The sequence below is a fragment of the Neovison vison genome, chromosome 5 (assembly GCF_020171115.1).
Source record: "Neovison vison isolate M4711 chromosome 5, ASM_NN_V1, whole genome shotgun sequence".
NCBI lineage: Eukaryota > Metazoa > Chordata > Mammalia > Carnivora > Mustelidae > Neogale > Neogale vison.
Genome location: NC_058095.1, coordinates 59,772,425 through 59,793,523, shown reverse-complemented (window position 1 = coordinate 59,793,523; position 21,099 = coordinate 59,772,425). Strand labels below are relative to the sequence as shown.

General features: G+C 44.1%; 1 protein-coding gene across 1 annotated transcript in view; it reads right to left on the bottom strand.

Moving 5' to 3' along the window:
• The window catches only part of DNAH9 (dynein axonemal heavy chain 9), a 334,218-nt gene that overhangs the window by 239,255 nt on the left and 73,864 nt on the right, over positions 1–21,099 (bottom strand). The window contains exons 18-22 of the mRNA XM_044249120.1: positions 14,203–14,425; positions 13,410–13,576; positions 5,462–6,332; positions 2,691–2,821; positions 2,231–2,357 (exon numbers count right to left, since the gene is read on the bottom strand). Coding sequence (XP_044105055.1) covers positions 2,231–2,357; positions 2,691–2,821; positions 5,462–6,332; positions 13,410–13,576; positions 14,203–14,425 — 1,519 coding nt within the window. The remainder of the gene's footprint in view (positions 1–2,230; positions 2,358–2,690; positions 2,822–5,461; positions 6,333–13,409; positions 13,577–14,202; positions 14,426–21,099) is intronic.

Genomic DNA, 21,099 nt, shown 5'->3' with positions numbered 1-21,099 from the left:
AACCATTTGATCACTCACCAATAAAAACAGCAGAGGGTCACAGTTACGGAAAGAATTAAGGAATTAGCCTCTCATGCTTCATCTCTCAGAATGGGGGAGCAACTTAAGGATTTACTCAAGCAAAGTGAGAAATAAATAAAAAATATTTAAGAATGAATGCATCATGTATAAAGGATCTGGCAATGATCTTGAGCTCAAATGTTAGTGTGATAAATATTTTACCTCCACCATACCTGGGCTGCTCTGGAATGAATTCCATCTATAGGAAAAGAAAAAAGGCGGGGGGAGACTTTACCTCTAGGGATAACCTCTCTTTAGTATTTGCTTCTTACCAGCAAACCCAAAACATCAGTTCAGGAATTGGGAGAGTTAATTACAAAGAGAGAAAATAAATGCATGGGTGCCATCTTTTGGCTCCAGCAGAGAAGCTCTCGTCCATCGTTGGTGGCGCTGCAAAAAACTAGGACTTCTATGGAGGGAAAATGGGGCAACATCTAACCTGACCTCATAGCACTTACCTTTAACCCAGAAATCCCACCTCTAGGAATGTACCTAGAAGGCAGACCTCCAACAGTACAAAACCCCAACATTATTCAATGCCGTATTATTATTTGGAATTATAAAATAATATAAACAACCTCTGGCCAAACTATGGCATAGCCCACAGGGCATGATGCAGCTGTATTAAAAAAAAAAATGAGGAAGATATCTTTAAATGGATAGAGCATGATTTCCAGGACCCATCAGTACAGAAAAAAAAAAGGCATTCAAGTAGATACAGTATGCTACCTTTTGTGTGAGAAAGGAGGGGAAATAAGGAAAGGTATGTGTGCAAATGTAAATGTACATCCGCTCATGTCTGCGCTCAGAAATGAGGGGGATCGGCAACCTAGAGGAAGTGGAGGGGAGGAAGAGGAGGAGGAGTGCTGCCCATATACCTTTTTGCACAGTGTGACTTTAGAATGCTACATATTCAAACACTGCAGTCAGTGAGGGTGGGAACCAACCCCCGAAACTCAAGGCAAAGAGAAAGAAATGAACTTGACTCTACTTCAAATGAATAATGAAATTACACCAAAGCGGGGGAAAGAACTCATCCGAGTCACTTCTGAATGGGATATTCTGACTGTCTAGCTTCAAAGGAAAAGTGGAGAACTAGAAAGTCTTGTTAGGTTGAGAATCTTGAAATCTTGTTAGGTTGAGAAGTGAGGAGAGCTACAGGAGCATGAAGTGGAGACATCATCCCTCCCTCCTATCCATTGCTTGGGAGACTCAGACCTTTGGTCTAGGAAGGTCACTCTCTCTCACCAAATGTGGTTCCCAAACCAGCAGCATCCCATGGGAAACCCTTAGAAATGCAAATTTCCAGCCCCACCCAGACAGATAGAACCATTTAGAGCTCTGGGGGGAGGGCTCAGAAATCTGCATTTTCCCAAGCCTTCCCGGTGATTCTAAGGCACCAGACCCCCCCCCCCCCCCGCCCCGCAAGTGACTCTCAACCCCAAATACCAACAGTGCTCCAATTAGTTACTCTACTATGAAGGGAAAAAAATAAGCCAACTTTGTAGCATAGTGGCTATTTTACAGATGAGGAAAGTTTGTTAAAGAGAAGGGACACCCAACTAAGGCTACCTGGCCAATGAGTGGCCAGAGCCAGAGGCTAGAACCCCAAATTCTGAACTCCTCATATACACTCTTTCCACAAAAATTATAAAATGGGGCACCTGGGTGGCTCAGTGAGTTAAGCCGCTGCCTTCGGCTCAGTTCATGATCTCAGGGTCCTGGGATCGAGTCCCGCATCAGGCTCTCTGCTCAGCAGGGAGCCTGCTTCCTCCTCTCTCTCTCCGCCTGCCTCTCTGCCTACTTGTGATCTCTCTCTGTCAAATAAATAAATAAAATCTTTTAAAAAAAATCATAAAATGTTGAGTGAATACAACCTTCAGTCTTCTCCCCCATGGAAATCTGAGCTATAACTTTGGACAGCGATATCCTGGATGTCTCTTCAGAATCAGAGCAGAGGCATTCTTTGTAAAGGCTTAGCGCCCCCTCGACCTTCTCCAGCTCCAAGTTTCCCTTTTAGGGGGCATCAGAGATGCTGGTGGGAGCACAGGTCTGAAATACCCACACCACTAGGGAGAGGAGGTGTGATGGGAACCTGGAACCCTCCCACCAGGAGCCCCCTCCGTCCTTCTGGATGTTTCCATGAGCGCTACCCCCCACCCCAGCTTACCTGTTGTGGCGCTGAGCCATTGGAAAGGGTGTCTAACAGGTCTGAAGAGGACAGAAAGTAAAACCTAGGGAATGCGAGCCTTTTGGTATCCAGGTACTCGGCCAGGGCCTTCTCACACAGGTATAACCTGAGGGCACAGACACAGAATTTCCTGATGAAGTCAGCTTAGACCCACAGGTGCACAGACTTGACTAAAATGCAGACAGATGCAGCGTATGGAACGTATGCAGATCTGGGGCAAGAAACACTCATGGGTATTTGCAAATATACACACTGATGCATTCCTACCAGAAAAAATGCTTCTAATAATACCTCCCATTATTCTACAGGCAAATCAAAATGTGTGTGCATGCCACACACTCACTTGGGCAGTTCAAGGAAGCATCCCCGAGACAGAATTGGGAAAAGGAAACATTGCCCTCCCCAGGACAAAAAGGGGCGGCAGCAAGTAGACCATCACCTGCTTTGAAGGTCTTCCAGTTTTTCATAGAGACCTTTTTGGTTGGTGGCTTCCACCACATTGGGTGTCTTCTGGGCAGCATAGGCTAGCTCTTTAAAGTCATTGTCAATGCCTTCAAACCTCTTGGAATCCTGAAATAAACACGTGAGGGAAAATGAACTTTTGCTTTCTTGGACTCGGAGATCCCCTCATGAAGCAAGTCAGAAGCTGGAACCGGTGCTGGGGATGTCCTAAAACTCAAAGAAGGAAATATCTTGATCTTAAAAGAACTTCAGGAACTATCCTGAACGTTTTGGTCATAAACCCCCTTTCTGTTTCTGAAAAAGCACAGAGGAATGCAAAGAGGTTTTGTGTACGTGGGTAATCTATCCACCACTGCATCTCCTCAGTGGGAAGCTCAATTTGAGAACTTTGAAAAATATTTGTTTGTTCATTTATTTAAAAAAATACTATTTATTTTTGGAGAGAGTGTGTAGGGGGAGGAGCAGAGGGAGAGAGAGAATCTCCAGCAGACTCCAGCTGAGCACAGAGCCCGACATGGGACTTGATCCCAGGACCCTGAGATTGTGATCTGAGTTGAAATCAAGAATTGGACACTTAGCTAACTGAGCCGCCCCAGCACCCCTGCTAATTCATTTAGAAAGTAACAATATTAAGCCCACGATGGTAACATAACATGCTTTTATCAAAAATAATTGTATTTTCCACAACAAAATAACTTAAAGAGAAGGCAGCCTTGTTTCACTTTTTTTTTTTCCCCCAAGATTTAATGTCTGACTTAGGACAAGACCAGATTTTCTTTCCTGCTTGGCATTCAATCCATTGTGATGTCAAGTGTCTGGAAACCTCTGGAAAACCCGTGTGTGTGCATGGAAAAATGAGAGTGAAAAAGGCAAATAGCATCTTAGCATTATTACTAAGACAGTCTTGACCTTGAGGCTTCCCTATGAAGGTCGGGGTCCTGGGACCACTCTTTGAGAACTGTTGGCATAAAACACATAACTTGCTGTATGGGATGGACAGTGGGTCTGGTGTTCCTCCTGGGTCAGTGCAAAAGTTCATGTAACCAGAGAAAGATGTTCTTCAGCAAATGTGATGTCGAATTAATTATCATTGTTTCTCAAACACACAACCACTCTGCAGTGTCCTCGGAATGCCCAGGACAATGACATATGCAGGGTTCAGCCCAGTACCTGTGGCATTATTATTACGTGACAAAACTCCTATCAGCATGTGCTATGGGCATAACTTAATTACCTCCCTGAAGTGGGGGCTGGTATTTGTCCCAGTTTACAGGAGGAAACCAGAGCACAGAGAGGTGAAGTAATTTGCCCAACATCCCACAGCTACAAGTGGGAAAGCTCGCCCCTCTCCCAAGGAGGTTTTAAAAATAGGATGGCAGGGGAAATTATGACTGCTCCATGAGGTGTTCTGCTCCCATGGAAGATGAGAAAGTGTCAAGGTTATTGATATATCAGAAGTATGGAACAATAATGCTCTGACAGAAAGAGCTGGAAAGAAAATCGTCATTACATAGTGAGCAATTATGTAAAAAATCTGTCTATACATGAAGCCAAGTTGGGAGACATTCATGAGGAATGAAAATAGTTACTAGTTAGGGTGTCAGATTATGACAAATTTTATTATGGTTTTAAACTGTCTCTGTGATTGTGCTGTTAATACAGAGAAAATAAACGCATTCCCGTATTTCGCACATGGACCTGCGCGCGCCACTATGGAGAAGCCAATGATACTCATTCTCTCTGATGTGTGGTTGAAAGTTCTCCAAAGCCTTCTTTAGAGTTTCTACAAAAGTCTCCACCTCTGCCCTTACCTCCTCATTAAACCCACTCTTCTTCAATCCCTCGCCCTGGAGAGAAAATCTGGCTTATTCAATGTGGCCTCATGACAACATCTCTCTCGGAACTGTTTCCGGCTACTTTTCATTCCAGATGTACAACCTGTCATCTGCATTAGCGCATGAAGGAAGCCTTTGCGGGATGAGCTGGAAAAATACAACGTTTGGACGGAATGTGCTTTAAGTGGGGCCCGAAAGATACGTGACGTCTTGGAAGCAAGCTAATTTGGAAGCAGAGAACTTGCTGTACCCAAGGCAGACAGGAGAATGTCTGCAAAATAGAAAGTAAAAAAAAAATTAAAAATTTAATAAATTAGAGTCCATCGAGAGGTGGGTAAGCTAATGGCACATAAATTAGGACAGATTAGAAGGGGCAATCAACCACAGGGAAGGCAGTAATGAGGAGAATGCAGATTTTTGCAAAATTCATTGCTCAGGATGGAGCGGAAGGCTGGTGTTTAGCAGGTGGCACAGGCATGTTCAGCTCCCTGCTGAAAAGGAACTTGCATTTGCCTGGGAACAAGGTTCCCTTCCAGTGGGTAGCTGCTTTGTAGTCATCTGTGGGGCAACACAGAAGGTTATCCCACACTGCAGCAGCAAACAGTTCCCGCTTCCTTTCTTGCATATATGTTAAAAAAAAAAGAAAGAAAGAAAGAAAGAAAAAAAAACAACCCTGAAACACCAGGTTCTTCTTCCTTTTTCCCACCCTTTCGGTGACAAACAAATTGGTGTGCATTTCACCTTCTCTTTCCCTCTGCCTGACTTTTGGTGACTTGGCCCACATTTGTGGGAGGTACCTTAGAGTGAAGCCAAGGCTGGCAGAGAAAGAAAGGTCTAGAAGATGTGGGAACTAGGGACTCCTCCCTTGACTCAGGTAAGGGAAGAGAGAGAGCAGGAACTCCTTGGCAGGTACCTGGGGCAGCTGAGCCCGGATGTCCTCGGAGCCCATGAATATGCTTTCCAGGTGAGACCACGTGCGCTGCACGTGGAACCAGGCAGAGATGACAGCGTCGGCCGTGGACAGCTTTTTCTGCCAGCCAGACACATCCTCCAGGAAGAAGGCGATGTACTTGGACATCATCAGGTTCTGCAGCTGGACTTGGCTATCCTCCAGCACCTCGATGAGGTCCTCATCCAACAGCAGTTGGGGGATGTTAGTACGTGGGTGGGGCTCGTACTGGAATTCCCTGCCGGCCCAGGTAGTCTGCAGCTCCTTCAAGGTCTTCTCCATGGCCATCTCTTTCACAGCTTTGTCCACGATGCCCCGGACCTCGTCCTCCAAGTGGTGCAGCTGGAGCTGCAGGAGATGGGCCAGGGTGGCATCCTCATCCATGGTGAAGGTCGTGCCTGTGGCCTGTGTCAGCTGCCTCCAGTGCCTTTCCCGGAGAGCTGGGTTCTGCAGCTCGGCTACTGCCCTCAGGGAGCTCAGTGTGTTCAGCACGGTGCTCTCTAGGCCCGTGAACGCATCCCAGGTCCTGACCTCCTTGTCGAGGTTCCGGATGTGCCGGGCAAACCGTTTACACTCCCACTCCAGAGCCTCCACATTGACCTCCTTCCACCGGGTGGTTTCCCAGGCGTGGATGCTGGAGGTCACCATCCCGATGGTGTCCCAGAGCTCCTTCAGCTGGCACACCTCCTTCCTGCATTGCTTCAGCTGCCTATAGTCGGGAATGTTGACCTCAAACAAGTCAGCCGCCTCGGAGATGGAGGCCATGGTACATTCCATCCGCTGGATCTCCACGTGCCTGGCATCCAGAACATGGTGAGGGTCAATGCTATCAAACCTACAAGACACAACGTGTTCCCTTTGTGAGTACAGTGCCCAGAGAGTTCATGTCCTGGAATCACCCAAGTAACACCAGCTCAAATCTTTAAGTGCTTAGTATTTCAGCAAAGAGCAGCAATTGTCACTGAAGCCTGGGAAGAAAAGGTGCTCGGGGTAGGGTAAGCACGGCCAGCAGCAGAAAAGGCCATTCAAGGAGAACATCACGCTTGGCTCTTTTCTTCACCTCTGAGGAGATAAAATCACTCCTCTCCTAACCCCTTGTTCAAGCACCCTTTAGACTCAGCTTCCACTTGCTGGCTTCTGGAGCACCTGACACAAGAGGGCACTATCATGTTACTGTCAATGCTATCTATGCAGCCACAGCTCTAGTCCAGAGCTGCGAGTGGCAGGGGTCTAGAAGCGAGAGAGCTGGCACTTACAGCCCAACCCTAGACCCAATCTGACATTACTCCCTCTGGAGCACTGGTTCTCAGTCTGGATGGCACGTTAGAATCTTCTGGAAGCTCTGAACTCCTCCACGCCCAGGCTGCTCCTGAGTCCAATTAAATCAGACTCTTTGGGGGTGAGACCCGGGAAAAGGTAGTTTGCTTTCAAGCTCTCCGGCTGCTTCCAATGGGCCAGGTTGGTGTCCTTAATCCTGGTGAAGCTCACTGGTGCACCCCCTTCAGGCAACAGCACCTTCCAAGTTTGGGAACCACAAGTAGAGGACCTTGAAGACCTAGCATAAGGCCCTCACCAAGGCCCTGTACAGTCACTGTCCCATTCCTTCACTATGTCCCTTGAGTCAGGCTCCTCATCTTCTTAAGTCCCTCCTCCGAGTTGTCCTTGCTCTCCCTTTTGCCCACTCTGGCCTGCTCTCTCCTGCATCCTGGGTGACCTGTGCTTCTGGACCCAACTGCTATGGACACAGTTTTTACAGCTGTACCTCACATTTCCTCACCCTCTTCTCTCCAGGGCTCAGGGCATGGCCCCACAGTCCCTGACCCTCACCTGCTTTATGGTGTTACCCCTCCAGACCAGTGTTCCTGGCATAGCCTCTGCCCCAACACAAGAGCCCAACATGCAGGGCTGCCTGACTAGCCTAGTTGGTGGAGCGTGCTACTCTTGATCTCAGGGGGTCATGAGCTTAAGGCCCAAGTTGGGGATAGAGATTACTTACAAATTAAAAACCAGATAAAGAACCCTACACATAAAGGAACCCATGTGGGCAGGGAACATTTCTTTGATCAGAAGCATGCAGAATCAAGGTGTTCAAGGAGCCTCCTGTTTTCCTCCCTTAATCTCCTTTCTCCCTGTCAACGGTCTTAGGTTTCTTCTGTGCTTGGAGGACTAGATATGGGGCACCCTGACTTCAGGGTGAATACATGTTCCTCTAAAATCAGAACAGTGCAGGGGGTCTGGCTGGCATAGTCGGTTAAGTGTCCAACTCTTGGTTTCTGCTCAGGTCACAATCTCGGAGTCATGAGATCAAGCCCTGTATTGGGCTCCACATTCAGCATGGAGACTCCTTGAGACTGTCTCTCCCTTTCACTCTGCCCCTCCTCTTCATGCTCTCTCTCTCAAATAAGTAAATCTTAAAAAATAAAATAAAATCAGATTAGGGCACCATGGGGTTCATTATCAAGGGGAAAGTTGAGAGGAAATGAGTGGCTGGAGAGTTGGTCATGTCCTCCAGTCTAACATGCATGCGTGTGTGGTGTATGTGTATAAGGTATGTACGTGTATGTTGGTTGGGTAGTGAAGTGTGGAAGGGAGGAGGACATACAAAGTCCTATTCTTGAACTGTATCTTGTCTCAGTTGTCTTTGGAAATATTTGGCTTGATGGATGGAAAGTAATCCTAATTAAAGTCATTTACCTGAACTGCTCACCACTTAAGCCTAATTACCATGCAACACAATAACAGTTATGCATACCATTAAATTAGTGTCAGATTAACTTTGATGCTTGCTAGGTTTGATTCTACTTGTTCCACCTAAATAGTTCTTGGCTTGTGTGCTACAGTTGTGCATTTACATCTTAAGAGAGTGAGACTGAACATCATGGCATGTCTTCACTATTCTCCAGTTCCAGAGATTTCCAGAACAGAACAGGAGGTTGAAGTCCTCAGAGCTGAAGAGGGTCCTCCCTCTATATAAGCAAGGCATCTTCTCTCCCAGGACAGCAGTGGAAAAAGAACCAGAAGGAAAGTGACCAGAAAGAAACCTAACTCTAAGCCTTCCACTCATCTTCGTGGCAAGAGGTCCAGCAGGAAAGCTCACCATGCATGAGTGACCCTTCTGCTTGGTCTTTATTTCCAAAGACTAACTGTCAGGGTGCATAAGTTCTATTTTTTATCTTGACCGAAGTGAATTTCACCTCTTGCTGTAGAAGATCTGCCAGACACACTCTAAAAGTCCACACTATTTACCTTATTAATGGGGAATAATTCAGGAATAACTTGTTAGGTAAGCTGTGAGCTCCTAAAGTGTTGGGGGTGTACACAGGAGAAAATAAATGGTCTTTCTCACCATTCTTTCCTTAGCACATGCGAACACCCTTAAATCACTATCGGCTCCTCGAGTATCTGGAAGAAGTGATCCTTTGTCAAATCTATTTCAAACTTCATCTACCTCTTGGTGTAATTTTTGTTTCCAGTTTAAATTTATGGACAGTCATTTCCTGTGCACACATAAAAGTTAATTTGACCTAAATAACAAAAAGAATCCCTAGATGTAAGGGCAGGTAACCCTCTTCCCATTTCAAAGCTCTGGTGCACATTGTAAGGAGATTCACAGAGCTGATTAATGTGCCTAATAAACTGAGAGTAGTTCTCTAGACCCTAGGGGAACAATACAGTATAAGAACAAGAAAGCAATTGGAGGGAAGGGGGGGTAGTAAGTCTTTAAAATTGAAATAATAATGCAAAAGTATTTTAATCTAAAAGAGAAATGTCTGGAAAGTTGGGATGAATAGAATGGAGAGAAATGGATATTTGGTGCTCATATGTATGACTGCAGAAAAACCATTGACTTAGGCCTGACCTAGACAGAGGTATGAAGAGAGGCAGAGGGAGGAACGTGAAAACAGAATTAATTCTTGGGAAGCCACCAGGTGGGACACGTTGACCTCAGAATCATACCTGGGCATTCCATGATGACACATGCATCCTAAAACTCCCTTCCCCCAACCTGAACATGTGATCTTCCAGTTCTTTCCATTCAGTGGCCCTGTGTCGGTAAGTGGAGGAGTGCTGCCTTCCCCTTGCTAGTCCAGGATGGAAGACAGAGAATGGTGCTGGTCTACCTGCTCATCTCCTGTACTTGGATCAATCAAGCTGATTCCTCTCCTAAATCCCTTCCAGATCAGTTCTGTCTCCATTGTCATGGCCATGGCTTCAGTCTAGGGCTATTGCTTCTCACCCAGGCTGCTGCCATCACTGTCCCATGGAGCACTTGACCTTGGGTCAGTCTCACTCCATCCTGTTCCCTGCAGCTACGTTCCCTGCAGCCACGGGATAGTGGTGTTTATACTGTGTTGTCCTCAAGCTTAGACTCCTCAGCAGTTAATAATGGTCAAAACGTGGTCGTGTGGAACTCTTCATTCTCACTTCCATGTCCTACAGTTTTCTTACTGTTTCTTATATTCTCATCCTTCTGTGCCTTTGCCCAGAATACCCCTCCCTCCCACTCGTCTTTTTCTAAATGGCTAATCTGCATTTTCACATTGGCTCAGGGACCATCATCTACAGGGGGTGTGGATGGCCTCCTCAGGGGAGGTTCCAGTTGGCCACCCAATGAACATGTCTGAGTACTTGTGTCTGAAATTGTCCCTGAGGTCAGGCAATATGTATTACCTTAAAATCCCAATACTTACATCATATTTTGCCACCTCCATTGCTGAGACAACAACCTCTTGTGTTCTACGGAAGCCTCAATCAGGTAAGACAGATTAACTGGAAGAATAGGGTCAAGCTGAAATAATGACATATCTTAGGACACTGATATGTCCATGCAAGATTTGGTGACTAATTCTGCTCTCTTTACTCTGCTATTGAAGAGACAACAGATGCTATGCAAGCAATACATATCTGGACTATCTGGAGATCTTTGCTTTCTCTAGCTGTCATCCAGGATAGTACCCAAAGGGAGGGCATCTTCAAGAAAGCTCTCTCAACCGTTCACAGAATCTGGTAGCCAGACAGCTGAAAACATTAATGGTCTCCACTGAGTTGGACCTCATTAAGATCAAGTGCTTTGACTAAGAAACTGCTGGGTAACCTTGGTCTCGATGTGGGTATGATGACTGGATGACATAGCATCATCATTCCTTAAGGTCAAGACTGCACTCAAGGTCAGGAACACTGAACCAGAGAAGGTCACTAGGAGTGTGGAACGTTCCTTTCACTCAAAGGGGGAAACTCACCTCCAACTTCAAGAGGTGTGGAAAGTCTCTGAAACTGAGGGTGATGATTTAGCCAATTACTTCGAAGTGAGGGAGCTCAGTTAGGAATATGCTGATACAGCTCAGACTTACGAACTACAGAAGGAAGTCACACTTGAACACGAAGAACTTCAACCCAACTGACCAGACATCACCCAGCATCTGACAGGCTGCAAGATCCTAATGAGACACTCACTTTCTTCTTCCTCCTCAAAGCCAAGATCAGCGTGAGCTAGATCTGCAGTCTAATCAGGGACAGAAACTTGCACTCACAGAGGAATGCACCAGAGGATGCATTTTAGATATTCATAAATGATCTAAAAGGGAAGGAAACAGATTTAAAATCCTTGGCCACATACAGTGCCTTAAAATGTCAAGCACACACATTCACACAACACCAAACTAAGGAACAAAACGAGGCAAGAGTTGATTCCCACTAAGACTCCCTTCAGCACTAAATCCACAATTCTGCTCTAGCCCTGATGTTTTCTTGACAAGAAGAGAAACACATCACAATTGAAGTAATGTTTGCCTTTCCACGCTGCTGTGAGCAGTTCTTTTCAAAGTATTCTCTTGCAAAAATTCATCTGCATGTCAAATTAACAGATGTGAGCTTGGAAAACCCAGCTAAAAGAAGCAGAATCCTTCCAGCCAGCAGATACAAGTGCTAAGAAAGAAAAGAACAACGCAGCTATCACATTCAAGAAAAACACCACCAGCTGATCAATACAGATACAGGATATAACTATGAAAGAAGGATACACCTTTCCAACAGTCACACAAAATCACACCAGCAAATGGGTGTTGTTTACTTTCAAGCAGGTATCAGAAGACCCTCTGGGAATCTATTTCCCCAAATATCTGTGGAGTTCCTTTTTTGAAAAAAAAAAATTTTAAGGGACAGTTGATGCAAAGATATTCACGTCATTCCTTTCATGGCTGTTGCCATTGGTGGATTGTTACCACTGAGTGGTACTACTCAGCTTGATAACCCACCTCCCTCACCAGCTTTGCCTCTGCATGATCAGTGTTGAATTTCAAAAATTCCATTGTGCTTCCAAAGGAGAGTCCAGAGAACAGGTGTCAGACATTGAAAGAATGGTCCCAGAAGGAGTTTTGCCAATAGTTAGAGCAATAGATATTTCCTTGGAATAAGGGCACAGCTCCGAAGGCAATTATTCTAGAGGCATCCAGATCTCATTTAGAATTACATGCCCTGGAATGATGGTTTGAAAGGGAACCAGTGACCTCCACCTACGGCAGCAAGTCTTAAACTTGGCCGCACACTGGGATCACCTGAGGGGCTTTACAAACTACTGATGCCAGGTCTGGGCCCCAGAGAATCTGATTCAGTTGGTCTGCAAGACAGACTGGACATGGGCAATTTTAGAGGCTCCCCAGGTGATTGTGATGTGAGGCCAACATGGTGGCACACTGCCTTAGTCTCGTGACAGATACACGTTTGTCTTATGCAGAGTTGACCCTCTGTCCTGCCTGCCTCTTACTGCACTCCTGTTGTTTTCTCTAGCCCCAAGTAATTGGGAGGCAGGAGGTGCTTAATAAGTGTTTGGTGAGTGAATAACAAAAACATGTAGGTCCTTCCTATCTGCCATGGTGGGGGACCGATGGGTCCAATTTGCCTGAAACAGAGGGACTTCCCTGGAAGTGCGACTTTCAGCGCTAACACCAGAGCCACCAAGGGAAAACCGAGATGGCTGGTCATTCTTGTGCCAGATACTACGGTAAACACTTGTAAAAATTCTTTCACTCTATCAACAACCTATGTCAGCAGACACACGACACTGAGAACCAGCTTGTTCTGGTTGGAGCCCCTGCATTGAACAGTGGAACAAGCACAGACCCCTGGGACACTTACTTCTCTACTGAGGGAGAATTTGAGCCAAACTTGTCTGTGTCTGTGTGTGTGCAATGTGGACCCATCTGAATGACGCTGCCTGGTCCTATTGTTGTCTTAAGTAAAGACCCCTTCTCAGGGGCGCCTGGGTGGCTCAGTGGGTTAGGCTGCTGCCTTCAGCTCAGGTCATGATCTCAGGGTCCTGGGATCGAGTCCCACATCGGGCTCTCTGCTCAGCGGGGAGCCTGCTTCCCTCTCTCTCTCTCTGCCAGCCTCTCTACCCACCTGTGATCTCTCTCTGTCAAATAAATAAATAAAATATTTAAAAAAAAAAAAACAACCCTTCTCACAAGTGGGGACAGGTCTGAGCGGTACTAAGCAGAGACAGAAAACTCCATCACCTATATCTTTTCCTTAGGCTTCCAAAGTGCCTTCCAGAACTATTTTCCAATTCTACCAGCCACTTTTTTAAACCAAGACAACACGAGTCTGTGAGAATTTAGAATACAAATGGCTTTGTCAAAAACCTCATGTTTTGATCACATACAGTCCTTTGACAAACCTGAAGAAACAGAGTTTCTAGATTTTTGTTTTAAAGGCACGGTTTTGTGCAACCTTTGGTTGTCTCATCCAGGCCATGATTGGACTCTGCCCACTCAGCACCACGTTCTAACCAAGACCCAAGTGTGAGGGAAGACCTAACTCGTCTTCATCTGCTAAGAGAATTCAAGAACTCAACTGAAAGACCCTCAATTACCCAAAGATTGCCATGTTGAAAAAGGAAGGAGCGGGTGCGTACCTGAAGGGGGCTTCCCTGCGGAATCGCTCCCAAAACTCCTGTTGTTCAAGGTCAAAGGTTGAGCACCTCTGGCGGAGGAGGGCCACTTCGTTTGCCTGTAGTGGTGCCACTTGCTGCCTCACGGTGACGGCCATCTTTTTCACATTGTTCCACTTCTCAGGCAGCTCCTGCGAAGATGACCTCCATGTGGTCAGACCTACGTTGTGCTCCCCCTCGCCCGCAGATCCAATGCTGGATGGCACCCGGATGTCTTTGGGTCACCCACAAAGCCATGCTATGATGTCATGGTGTCATAGGCTCCCTTCCCCTGACCCATCTCTCCCTGGTCGCCTCCCTGCCTGGCTATCCCCTCCTTCTGACTCCTCCATACCCTTCTTGCCCTCCACTGCTACCCGGGCAACCTGTGCTGTTTTCTGTTTTTTCTCAGTGCTTGACTATTTTCTTTCATGCTTCACATCTCCTTAGTCCATCTTAACGTTTCTCATACTTGGTTTTTTTTTTTTTTCTCTGAATCAAAACTTGGCTCATCCCCCACAACCAGCCCCCCACACACCAAAACACTTCATTCACATCAATTCTCCCATCTCTTTCCAGCATTGTGCTGCCTCATATTTGAGGAGTTTCCAGAGTGTGCTAGAGAGGCACACACCCGTCACACAGATAGTTCCAAAACATGAGCCTTGGGTCCTCACCAAGCCCCGTTTCTCATTTACCTCAACCCAAATCACCCCACTCTGAAGGTCAGAAACTTTCCCTCTCTTTCTTTTATTTGGAAAACACCCTTCGTACTGACCTCCAGCTGCTTAAACACCAGTTCCGGCAATTCCTGTTCATAGGTCTTCAGCAATTCAATAGTCTGCTTTAAGGGCTCAAACATCTCATTGGTGCTGCCCTGTCGTTCTTTCACAGCCATAAGGTGTCCCATAACCTCAACCAGTCCTTTGAAATCCCCTTTTTCAACTTTCTTGAGCATGCCGCTCTCACTATTCTTGATAAACACTTCAAGGTCAGCCAAGCTAAGCAAAACAAAGAGAATGGGAAGAAGCATTTCCCTTCTGCTCCTCAAAAGGAAGATTTATTTATTTCCCCCCAAAATAACAGCTATCACTGGGGAAAACTTCCCACAAGTCTAGCACTTTGTGTAGATTAGACCCTGATGCTGAGAATATGGTCCTCTTTGGAAGGGTCATGGTGGCAAAAGACAGAGACCTCCATGCTGGAGGAGACTCGGGAGACAGGACATGTTAGTGGGACAAACTGGTGAAATATGAATAAGGTCTGTTGGATTAGTTACTAGCTCTCCACCAGTATTAGCTTTCTGGTTTCGATAACTGCATTATAGTTAAACAAGATGGTATCATTTGAGAAAGCTCTGTGAGGGTACAAGGGAACTCTGTACTGTTTTTGCAACTTCTTTTGGTATGTGATGTTATTTCAAAGCGAACTTCAGAAAAAATATTTCAAAAAATTGAAAATAAAAAAAAATATTATGGTCTCTAAAGTCATACCACACTTGGATTTAATTTGGACACTTACTAGAGGTGTAACCAAGGCCAGCTCACTTAATATCTCTGCCTCTCAGTCTCCACACCTCTATGATTGGGAAATCATTTGCCTCACTGGTTACTGTGGGAGTGAAGCAACATTCAATTTTTATTTCAAAAATATTTATTGAGCATCTATTACATAAAATGAGATATATCCTATATTTGCACCCAACCATGCTTCCAGATTCTGAGGAGAGAATGACAAATGAGAGAAACTAAGGCTCTGTACACATGAAGTATACATTCTAATGGGAAAAATACATAGGAAACAAGTCAGTGAAATAAGTTGTATAGTTTCACATGGTGTTGAATGCTGTAAGGGGATGGAGACTATAGATAGTTCTATTTTCTGTGGAGTGGTCAGTGAAGGCCTTTCTACTGAGGTGGTATTTGAGCAGGAATGGAATTTATGAAAAGGAGTGAGCCACAGAAAGAAATGGGAGAAGAGCTTCTGAGGAACAGGGAACAGCACGAGTAAAGGCACTGAGCCTGGATTCAGTCTAATGCATTTGAGGAAAGGGAAAATGTCAGCAGGCAGAAGCATAAGAGGAACAGGGGGAAACACAGAGAAGGTGGGAGGTGAGAGAATCAACAGGGGGTAGACACCACAGGATCTTGTTTGCCAGGGTAAGGAGTCCAGATTTTATTCTAAGCATGAGCTTCCTGAATAGGAGAATGGCATGATTTGACATATTTTCAAAAGATCTCTTGTTGGAGGAGGCGATGATGATGGTGGCAGCACTGGTAGGGAGACAAGAATGGAAACCAGGAGGGCCATTTGGAGACTCAAATGGTTGTCCAGGTGACAGAAGATGATGATGACGATGACTCTGGCCTGGAAGGTGGACATGAGGAATGGAAAGGTTCAAGATAATTTCACAGGTAGATACTATAAGACCCACTGATGGATTGGGGAGAGAGGTGAGGGGACAAGAGAAATCATTAACTCCTGGCAATGGGGTCAAAGACAATGCCATGTAAAGATATGGGAAGAACTGAGGAAGACTGGGTTTTTTGGAGGCAGAAGGTGGAAGAGGGATAAGTTTAAAATTTATTATGTGTGGGGTGCCTCACAAACACTAGACACCTAGGGGAGGTATCTGTCAGTCAGCTAAATGGAAGTCTCGAGTTCCAGAGAGATGAGGCTAAAAACACAAATTGGGTAGTTACTGGCACATGGATCATTCTCAGTGTTGGTTCAGAGATCACCAGGACTAGGAATGTAGATAGTAAGTTCAGAATCGAGGTTTCAGGAATGCTAATATCTAGAAGAGATGAGCCCAGCCAGAGAGACCAGAGACCAAAAAGACGGGTCCAGTGAGACAGAAGCAAAAGCACATAAGGTGAGGTATCCTGAAAGCCACAGGGAGAAGCTATTGGGGAAAGATGGAATAATCGGCTACACCAAATCCTGCTGAGGTGTATAAGGAAGATGAAGGTGATGATCACAGGATTCACCCACATGACTAACGCTGGCAATCTCAATGAGAGTGGTTTTGGTGGAGTGGTCTAGGAAAAGGCTAATTGCGGAGTAATCCAGAGCAGAAGCTGGAGATGTCTGTGTCTAGCTGTATGACACGCACAATAATATGCATAAATAACCCTTCCACTGAGCCCATGAAAATGCTTAAATATATATTCAACATCATTTAAAAATGTGTCACTAAAGTGACACAAAGTTAGGGGACTTTGGGAGGCTGAGCCAAGCACTAAGGAGGGGTCAAAGTGATCCTCCTGTGATGGTTTCTACTGAACCCCAGAAACAGTAAGCTGATATTTTGATTGCTCGTGGGACGTGGGGAACCGGTGACTCAGCCTGGGGCCCTCACGAGGTGAGGGGGCTGGTAGGAAGCTGCATGTGAAGCTATGACACCACAAGGGCGAAAAGAAGTAAATCCACTGCATGGAAAGGGCAAGTATGGAAACTTCCTGCCTTAGCCTGGGAAGCAGGTGGACCACTACATGTTGAAATGCAGGTGGTCTAGGGATGGAAGAATCCCTTGATGACAGGCAAACACAAATGGAGGACTACACTCCAGTCCTCAAAGGATCCCACAGATGTTCACCGATTCCAAGGAATGTGATGTTTACCCTCCAAAGTCACAAAATACACAAGGAAAAAAATCACCATGAGTAGGAGCCAACAGAAGTAGTGAAATGAAACCTGCAAAGATTTCAAATGTCAGAATTCATAATCTGGAATAGCAATATTTCATTTTTTTTTTTTAAAACAAGAGTTCCTGTTTAAGTGCCTTGTCAATTGTTTGTGACCCAGACAGCAGGAAAAAGTGCCTTCCCTGTGGTTTCTCAGATACCAGTTCAAGACTGGCTGAGAAAAATAACTTCAACCTTCTGAGCACAATGTATTAGTCAAGACAGAAATGTTCTTTTCAGGAATCACCCTTCAGAAGGTTAAGTAAGCTCTTAGAGTCTCAGTAGGTCTCAGCCACTGCCCCTGACCCAACTTTAAGTTGAAATATAAAATCAGCATTGCCTGAGTCAGGAAGAGAGGCAATTTCAGGGGCTCTCCAAATATACTCAGAATCTGTGATCCTGCATGGATCTTTGCTTTCTGAGAAGGTTCTGAGACGAGAAGTGACAAAACTTACTGAAAATTATGAGTTGTGATGGCATTACTTTGTGACGAAAAGCATAGCAAAAGCCTTTAATAAATATGTTTTAGCAATTCAAAAATGATCACACTGTGCTATGCTGATGGGCAATTCCAGGAGAAGGAAGCTAATACTTTTTGGTAGTTCTTTACATTACCTTTAATCTATGGCATGTAGAAACAAAACATTTTTAAATTGACAAATCACAAGTTGTCTTAAGATCATCCTCTAATGAACACGTTCTAAAACTTAAAAAAATGAATAAATAAAGGAGAAGCCTCAATATTTGAGTAAAAAACAAGAGAACACAAAAATAAACACACAAAATTATAAAATAACCAAACAGGGCACCTGGGTGGTTCTGTTGGTTAAGCATCTGCCTTTGGCTTGGGTCATGATCTCAGGTCCTGGAATTGAGTCCTGCTTTGGGCTCCTGGCTTGGCGGGGAGCCTGCTTCTCTTTGTCCCTCTATGCTGACCCCCCACCTATGCTCTCTCACTCTCTCTCAAATAAATAAAGTCTTTTTTTTTTTTAAAGACAGTTTATTTCTTTTTCTTTTTTTAAAGATTTTATTTATTTATTTGACAGAGAGAGATCACAGGTAGGAAGAGAGGCAGGCTCCCTGTCGAGCAGACAGCCTGACATGGGGCTCGATCCCAGGACACTGGGATCACAACCTGAGCTAAAGGCAGAGGCTTTAACCCACTGAGCCACCCAGGCACCCCTCAAATAAATAAAGTCTTAAAAAAATAAATAAAATAACCAAATAGAAGGTCTAAAACTAAAATGTATTCACTAAAGTTTAAAGCCCAATGAATGGATTAAACAGGAGATTTAAACAAAGCTGAGCAAATCAGACAGCTGTGTGATAAAAGTGGAAAAGTTATCTAAACTGCAGTGCAGACAGACAGCTGTAAACTCTGAAAATCTGTTAAAATATGTGGAGGATAGTGAAAAAACATCTCACGTAAGTTTCCTAAGAGCTCAGAAGAAACTGACAGAATGGGCAAGAAGCAATCTCTGAGATCCTGGCTGAGAATTTTCTTAAACTGCTGAAAGATAAGAGTTCAAGAAAACCCAACAAATTCTAGGTGGAATTAATACAAAGAAACCCTCAAGGGGGCGCCTGGGTGGTTCAGTCGGTGAACTGTCTGCCTTCGGCTCAGGTCATTAGCCAAAGATCCCGAGATCCTGGGATCCAGCTTTGTGTCAGGCTCCCTGCTCAGCAGGGAGTATGCTTCTCCCTCTCCCTCTGCCCCTCTGCTCTGTTCGTGTGCTCTCTCTCCCTCAAAGAAATACAATCTTAAAAAAAAAAAAAAAAGAAAGAAAGAAAGAAAGAAAAAGAAAAAGAAAAAAAAAAAAAGAAAACCTTGGGTTGCCTGGGTGGCTCAGTGGATTAAAGCCTCTGCCTTTGGCTCAGGTCATGATCCTGGGGTCCTGGGATTGAGCTCCACATCGTGCTCTCTGCTCGGCAGGGGGCCTGCTTCCTCCTCTCTCTCTACCTGCCTCTCTGCCTACTTGTGATCTCTCTGTCAAATAAATAAATTTTTTTTTAAATCTTAAAAAAAAAAAAAAAACTTAAGGTACTTCATATGGATACCTTCACCAAAAAGGAAATATAAAGGTTAAAATTAGCTGATTAGCTTCAGAGCAAAGACAGATTTCGACCAAACCAAACCAAAAAACAAAAATCCCCCCCAACCCCAGAGTGATGGCTGACTGCTCAGAAGCAAAAATGGCAGACAAGAGACAGAGGAATAATGCGTTCAATAAACTCATAGAAAACAACTGTTATCCTAGAATTCTCCCTTCTATAAATCATTTTTTTTCAAGTACAAGGGAAAAATACATGACTTTTCAGAGAAGGAACATAGAGTTTCACCAATAGACTCTTAAACTAATGGAGCTTCCGATGGACATAACTTAGGGAACTAGTCTGTAATGTAGAAAGAGGCATTGGGCAAAAATTTGATAAATTTAATTGATTTTAAATAAATTTCAATAAAGTATATAAAATAAAGTGGAATTTGTAGTATTTGAATAAACAATAGAAAACAACTGAAATCACCGTGAATGAGATTATCATTTGATGTATAAATAGTTGAGATCAAACTATTCTAAACTCTTTATACTGATTATGAGGAGAGTAACAAAACTGACAAATTTATTCCTTTTAAGGATGCTTATTAAAATAGCTATGGTAACCATTAGAATAGTAGACATGGATGATGTAACATCCAAATTAGCAGAAGGGAAGAAAATGGAATTAAATAAAAACAAATTAGGCGCCTGGGTGGCTCAGTCATTAAGTGTCTGCCCCTGGTTCAGGTCATGATCCCAAAGTCCTGGGATCAAGACCCACATCGGGCTCCCTGCACAGTGGGATGCCTGCTTCTCCCTCTCCTATTCCCCCTGCTTCTGTTCCTCTCTCACTGTGTCTCTGTCAAATAAATAAATAAAATCTTAAAAAAAGAACACAAAAAACCAAATTCAACCCAAAGGAGGCAAGAAAAGGAAGAAAAAAAAAAGAATCGAAAGCATATAATAAAATGGTAGAATAGATATTAATGAACAAAATCTCTCAGTTAAAAGATACATATTAAGGTGAATAAAACATTTAGTTCTATGCCGATTATTAAAAAAATCTCCCCTAATATAAAGGCACAGAAAGATTAAAAGCCAAAGGATAAAATGAGAGACACCAAGCTAATATCATACAAAGGAAATTGGTTTTGTTACATTAATATAAGAGAAAACAGACTTTAATATAAGAAATATAGCTAGTAATAAAGAAGATTTTTATGTGTGGCTGAAAGTTCTAATTTTCCAGGAAGATATAAAAAGTTAAACTCTGTATGCTCATAGAACATAATCTTAAAATACATGAAGTAAAAAGGGACAGAATTACAAGGTGAAATTGACAACCTACCATCAAAGTGCAAGGTTTTCTTTTCTTTTTTTTTTTAAGTTTTTTATTTTAAGTAGGCTCTACACCTAGCATGGAGCCCAACATAGGGCTTGAACTCATGACACTGAGATCAAGACCTGAGCTGAGATCAAGAGTCAGAAACTTAAGTGACTGAGCCACCAAGGTGCCCCAGAGTGGAAGATTTTTAATACAACGATTTCAATAATTAATCAACTAAGCAGACTTAAAAAAAAAAGGCAGTGAGGATATAGTGGATTTGAATAAAACAATTAACAAGTTTGATCAAATAGTCCTACACAGAGCATTCTTCCCTCCCCAGCAGTTACAGAATTATACATTCTCTTCAAATGTGCACAGAACATTTATAAAAATTGACCATAATGTACAGTTAAAGCAAACTTCAATAAATTTCAGAAGCTTATTATCTATATCACCTTCTCTGACCACAATGCAATTGTTAAAAATCCATAACAAAATATAACTGGAAGGATGTCCCAGGAAGATGGCAGAGTAGGAGAACCCTAGGCTCACCTCATCCCATGGATAGAACTAGATGACACTCACATCAGAAACCACCTGAAGACTGGTAGAATAAACCCCAC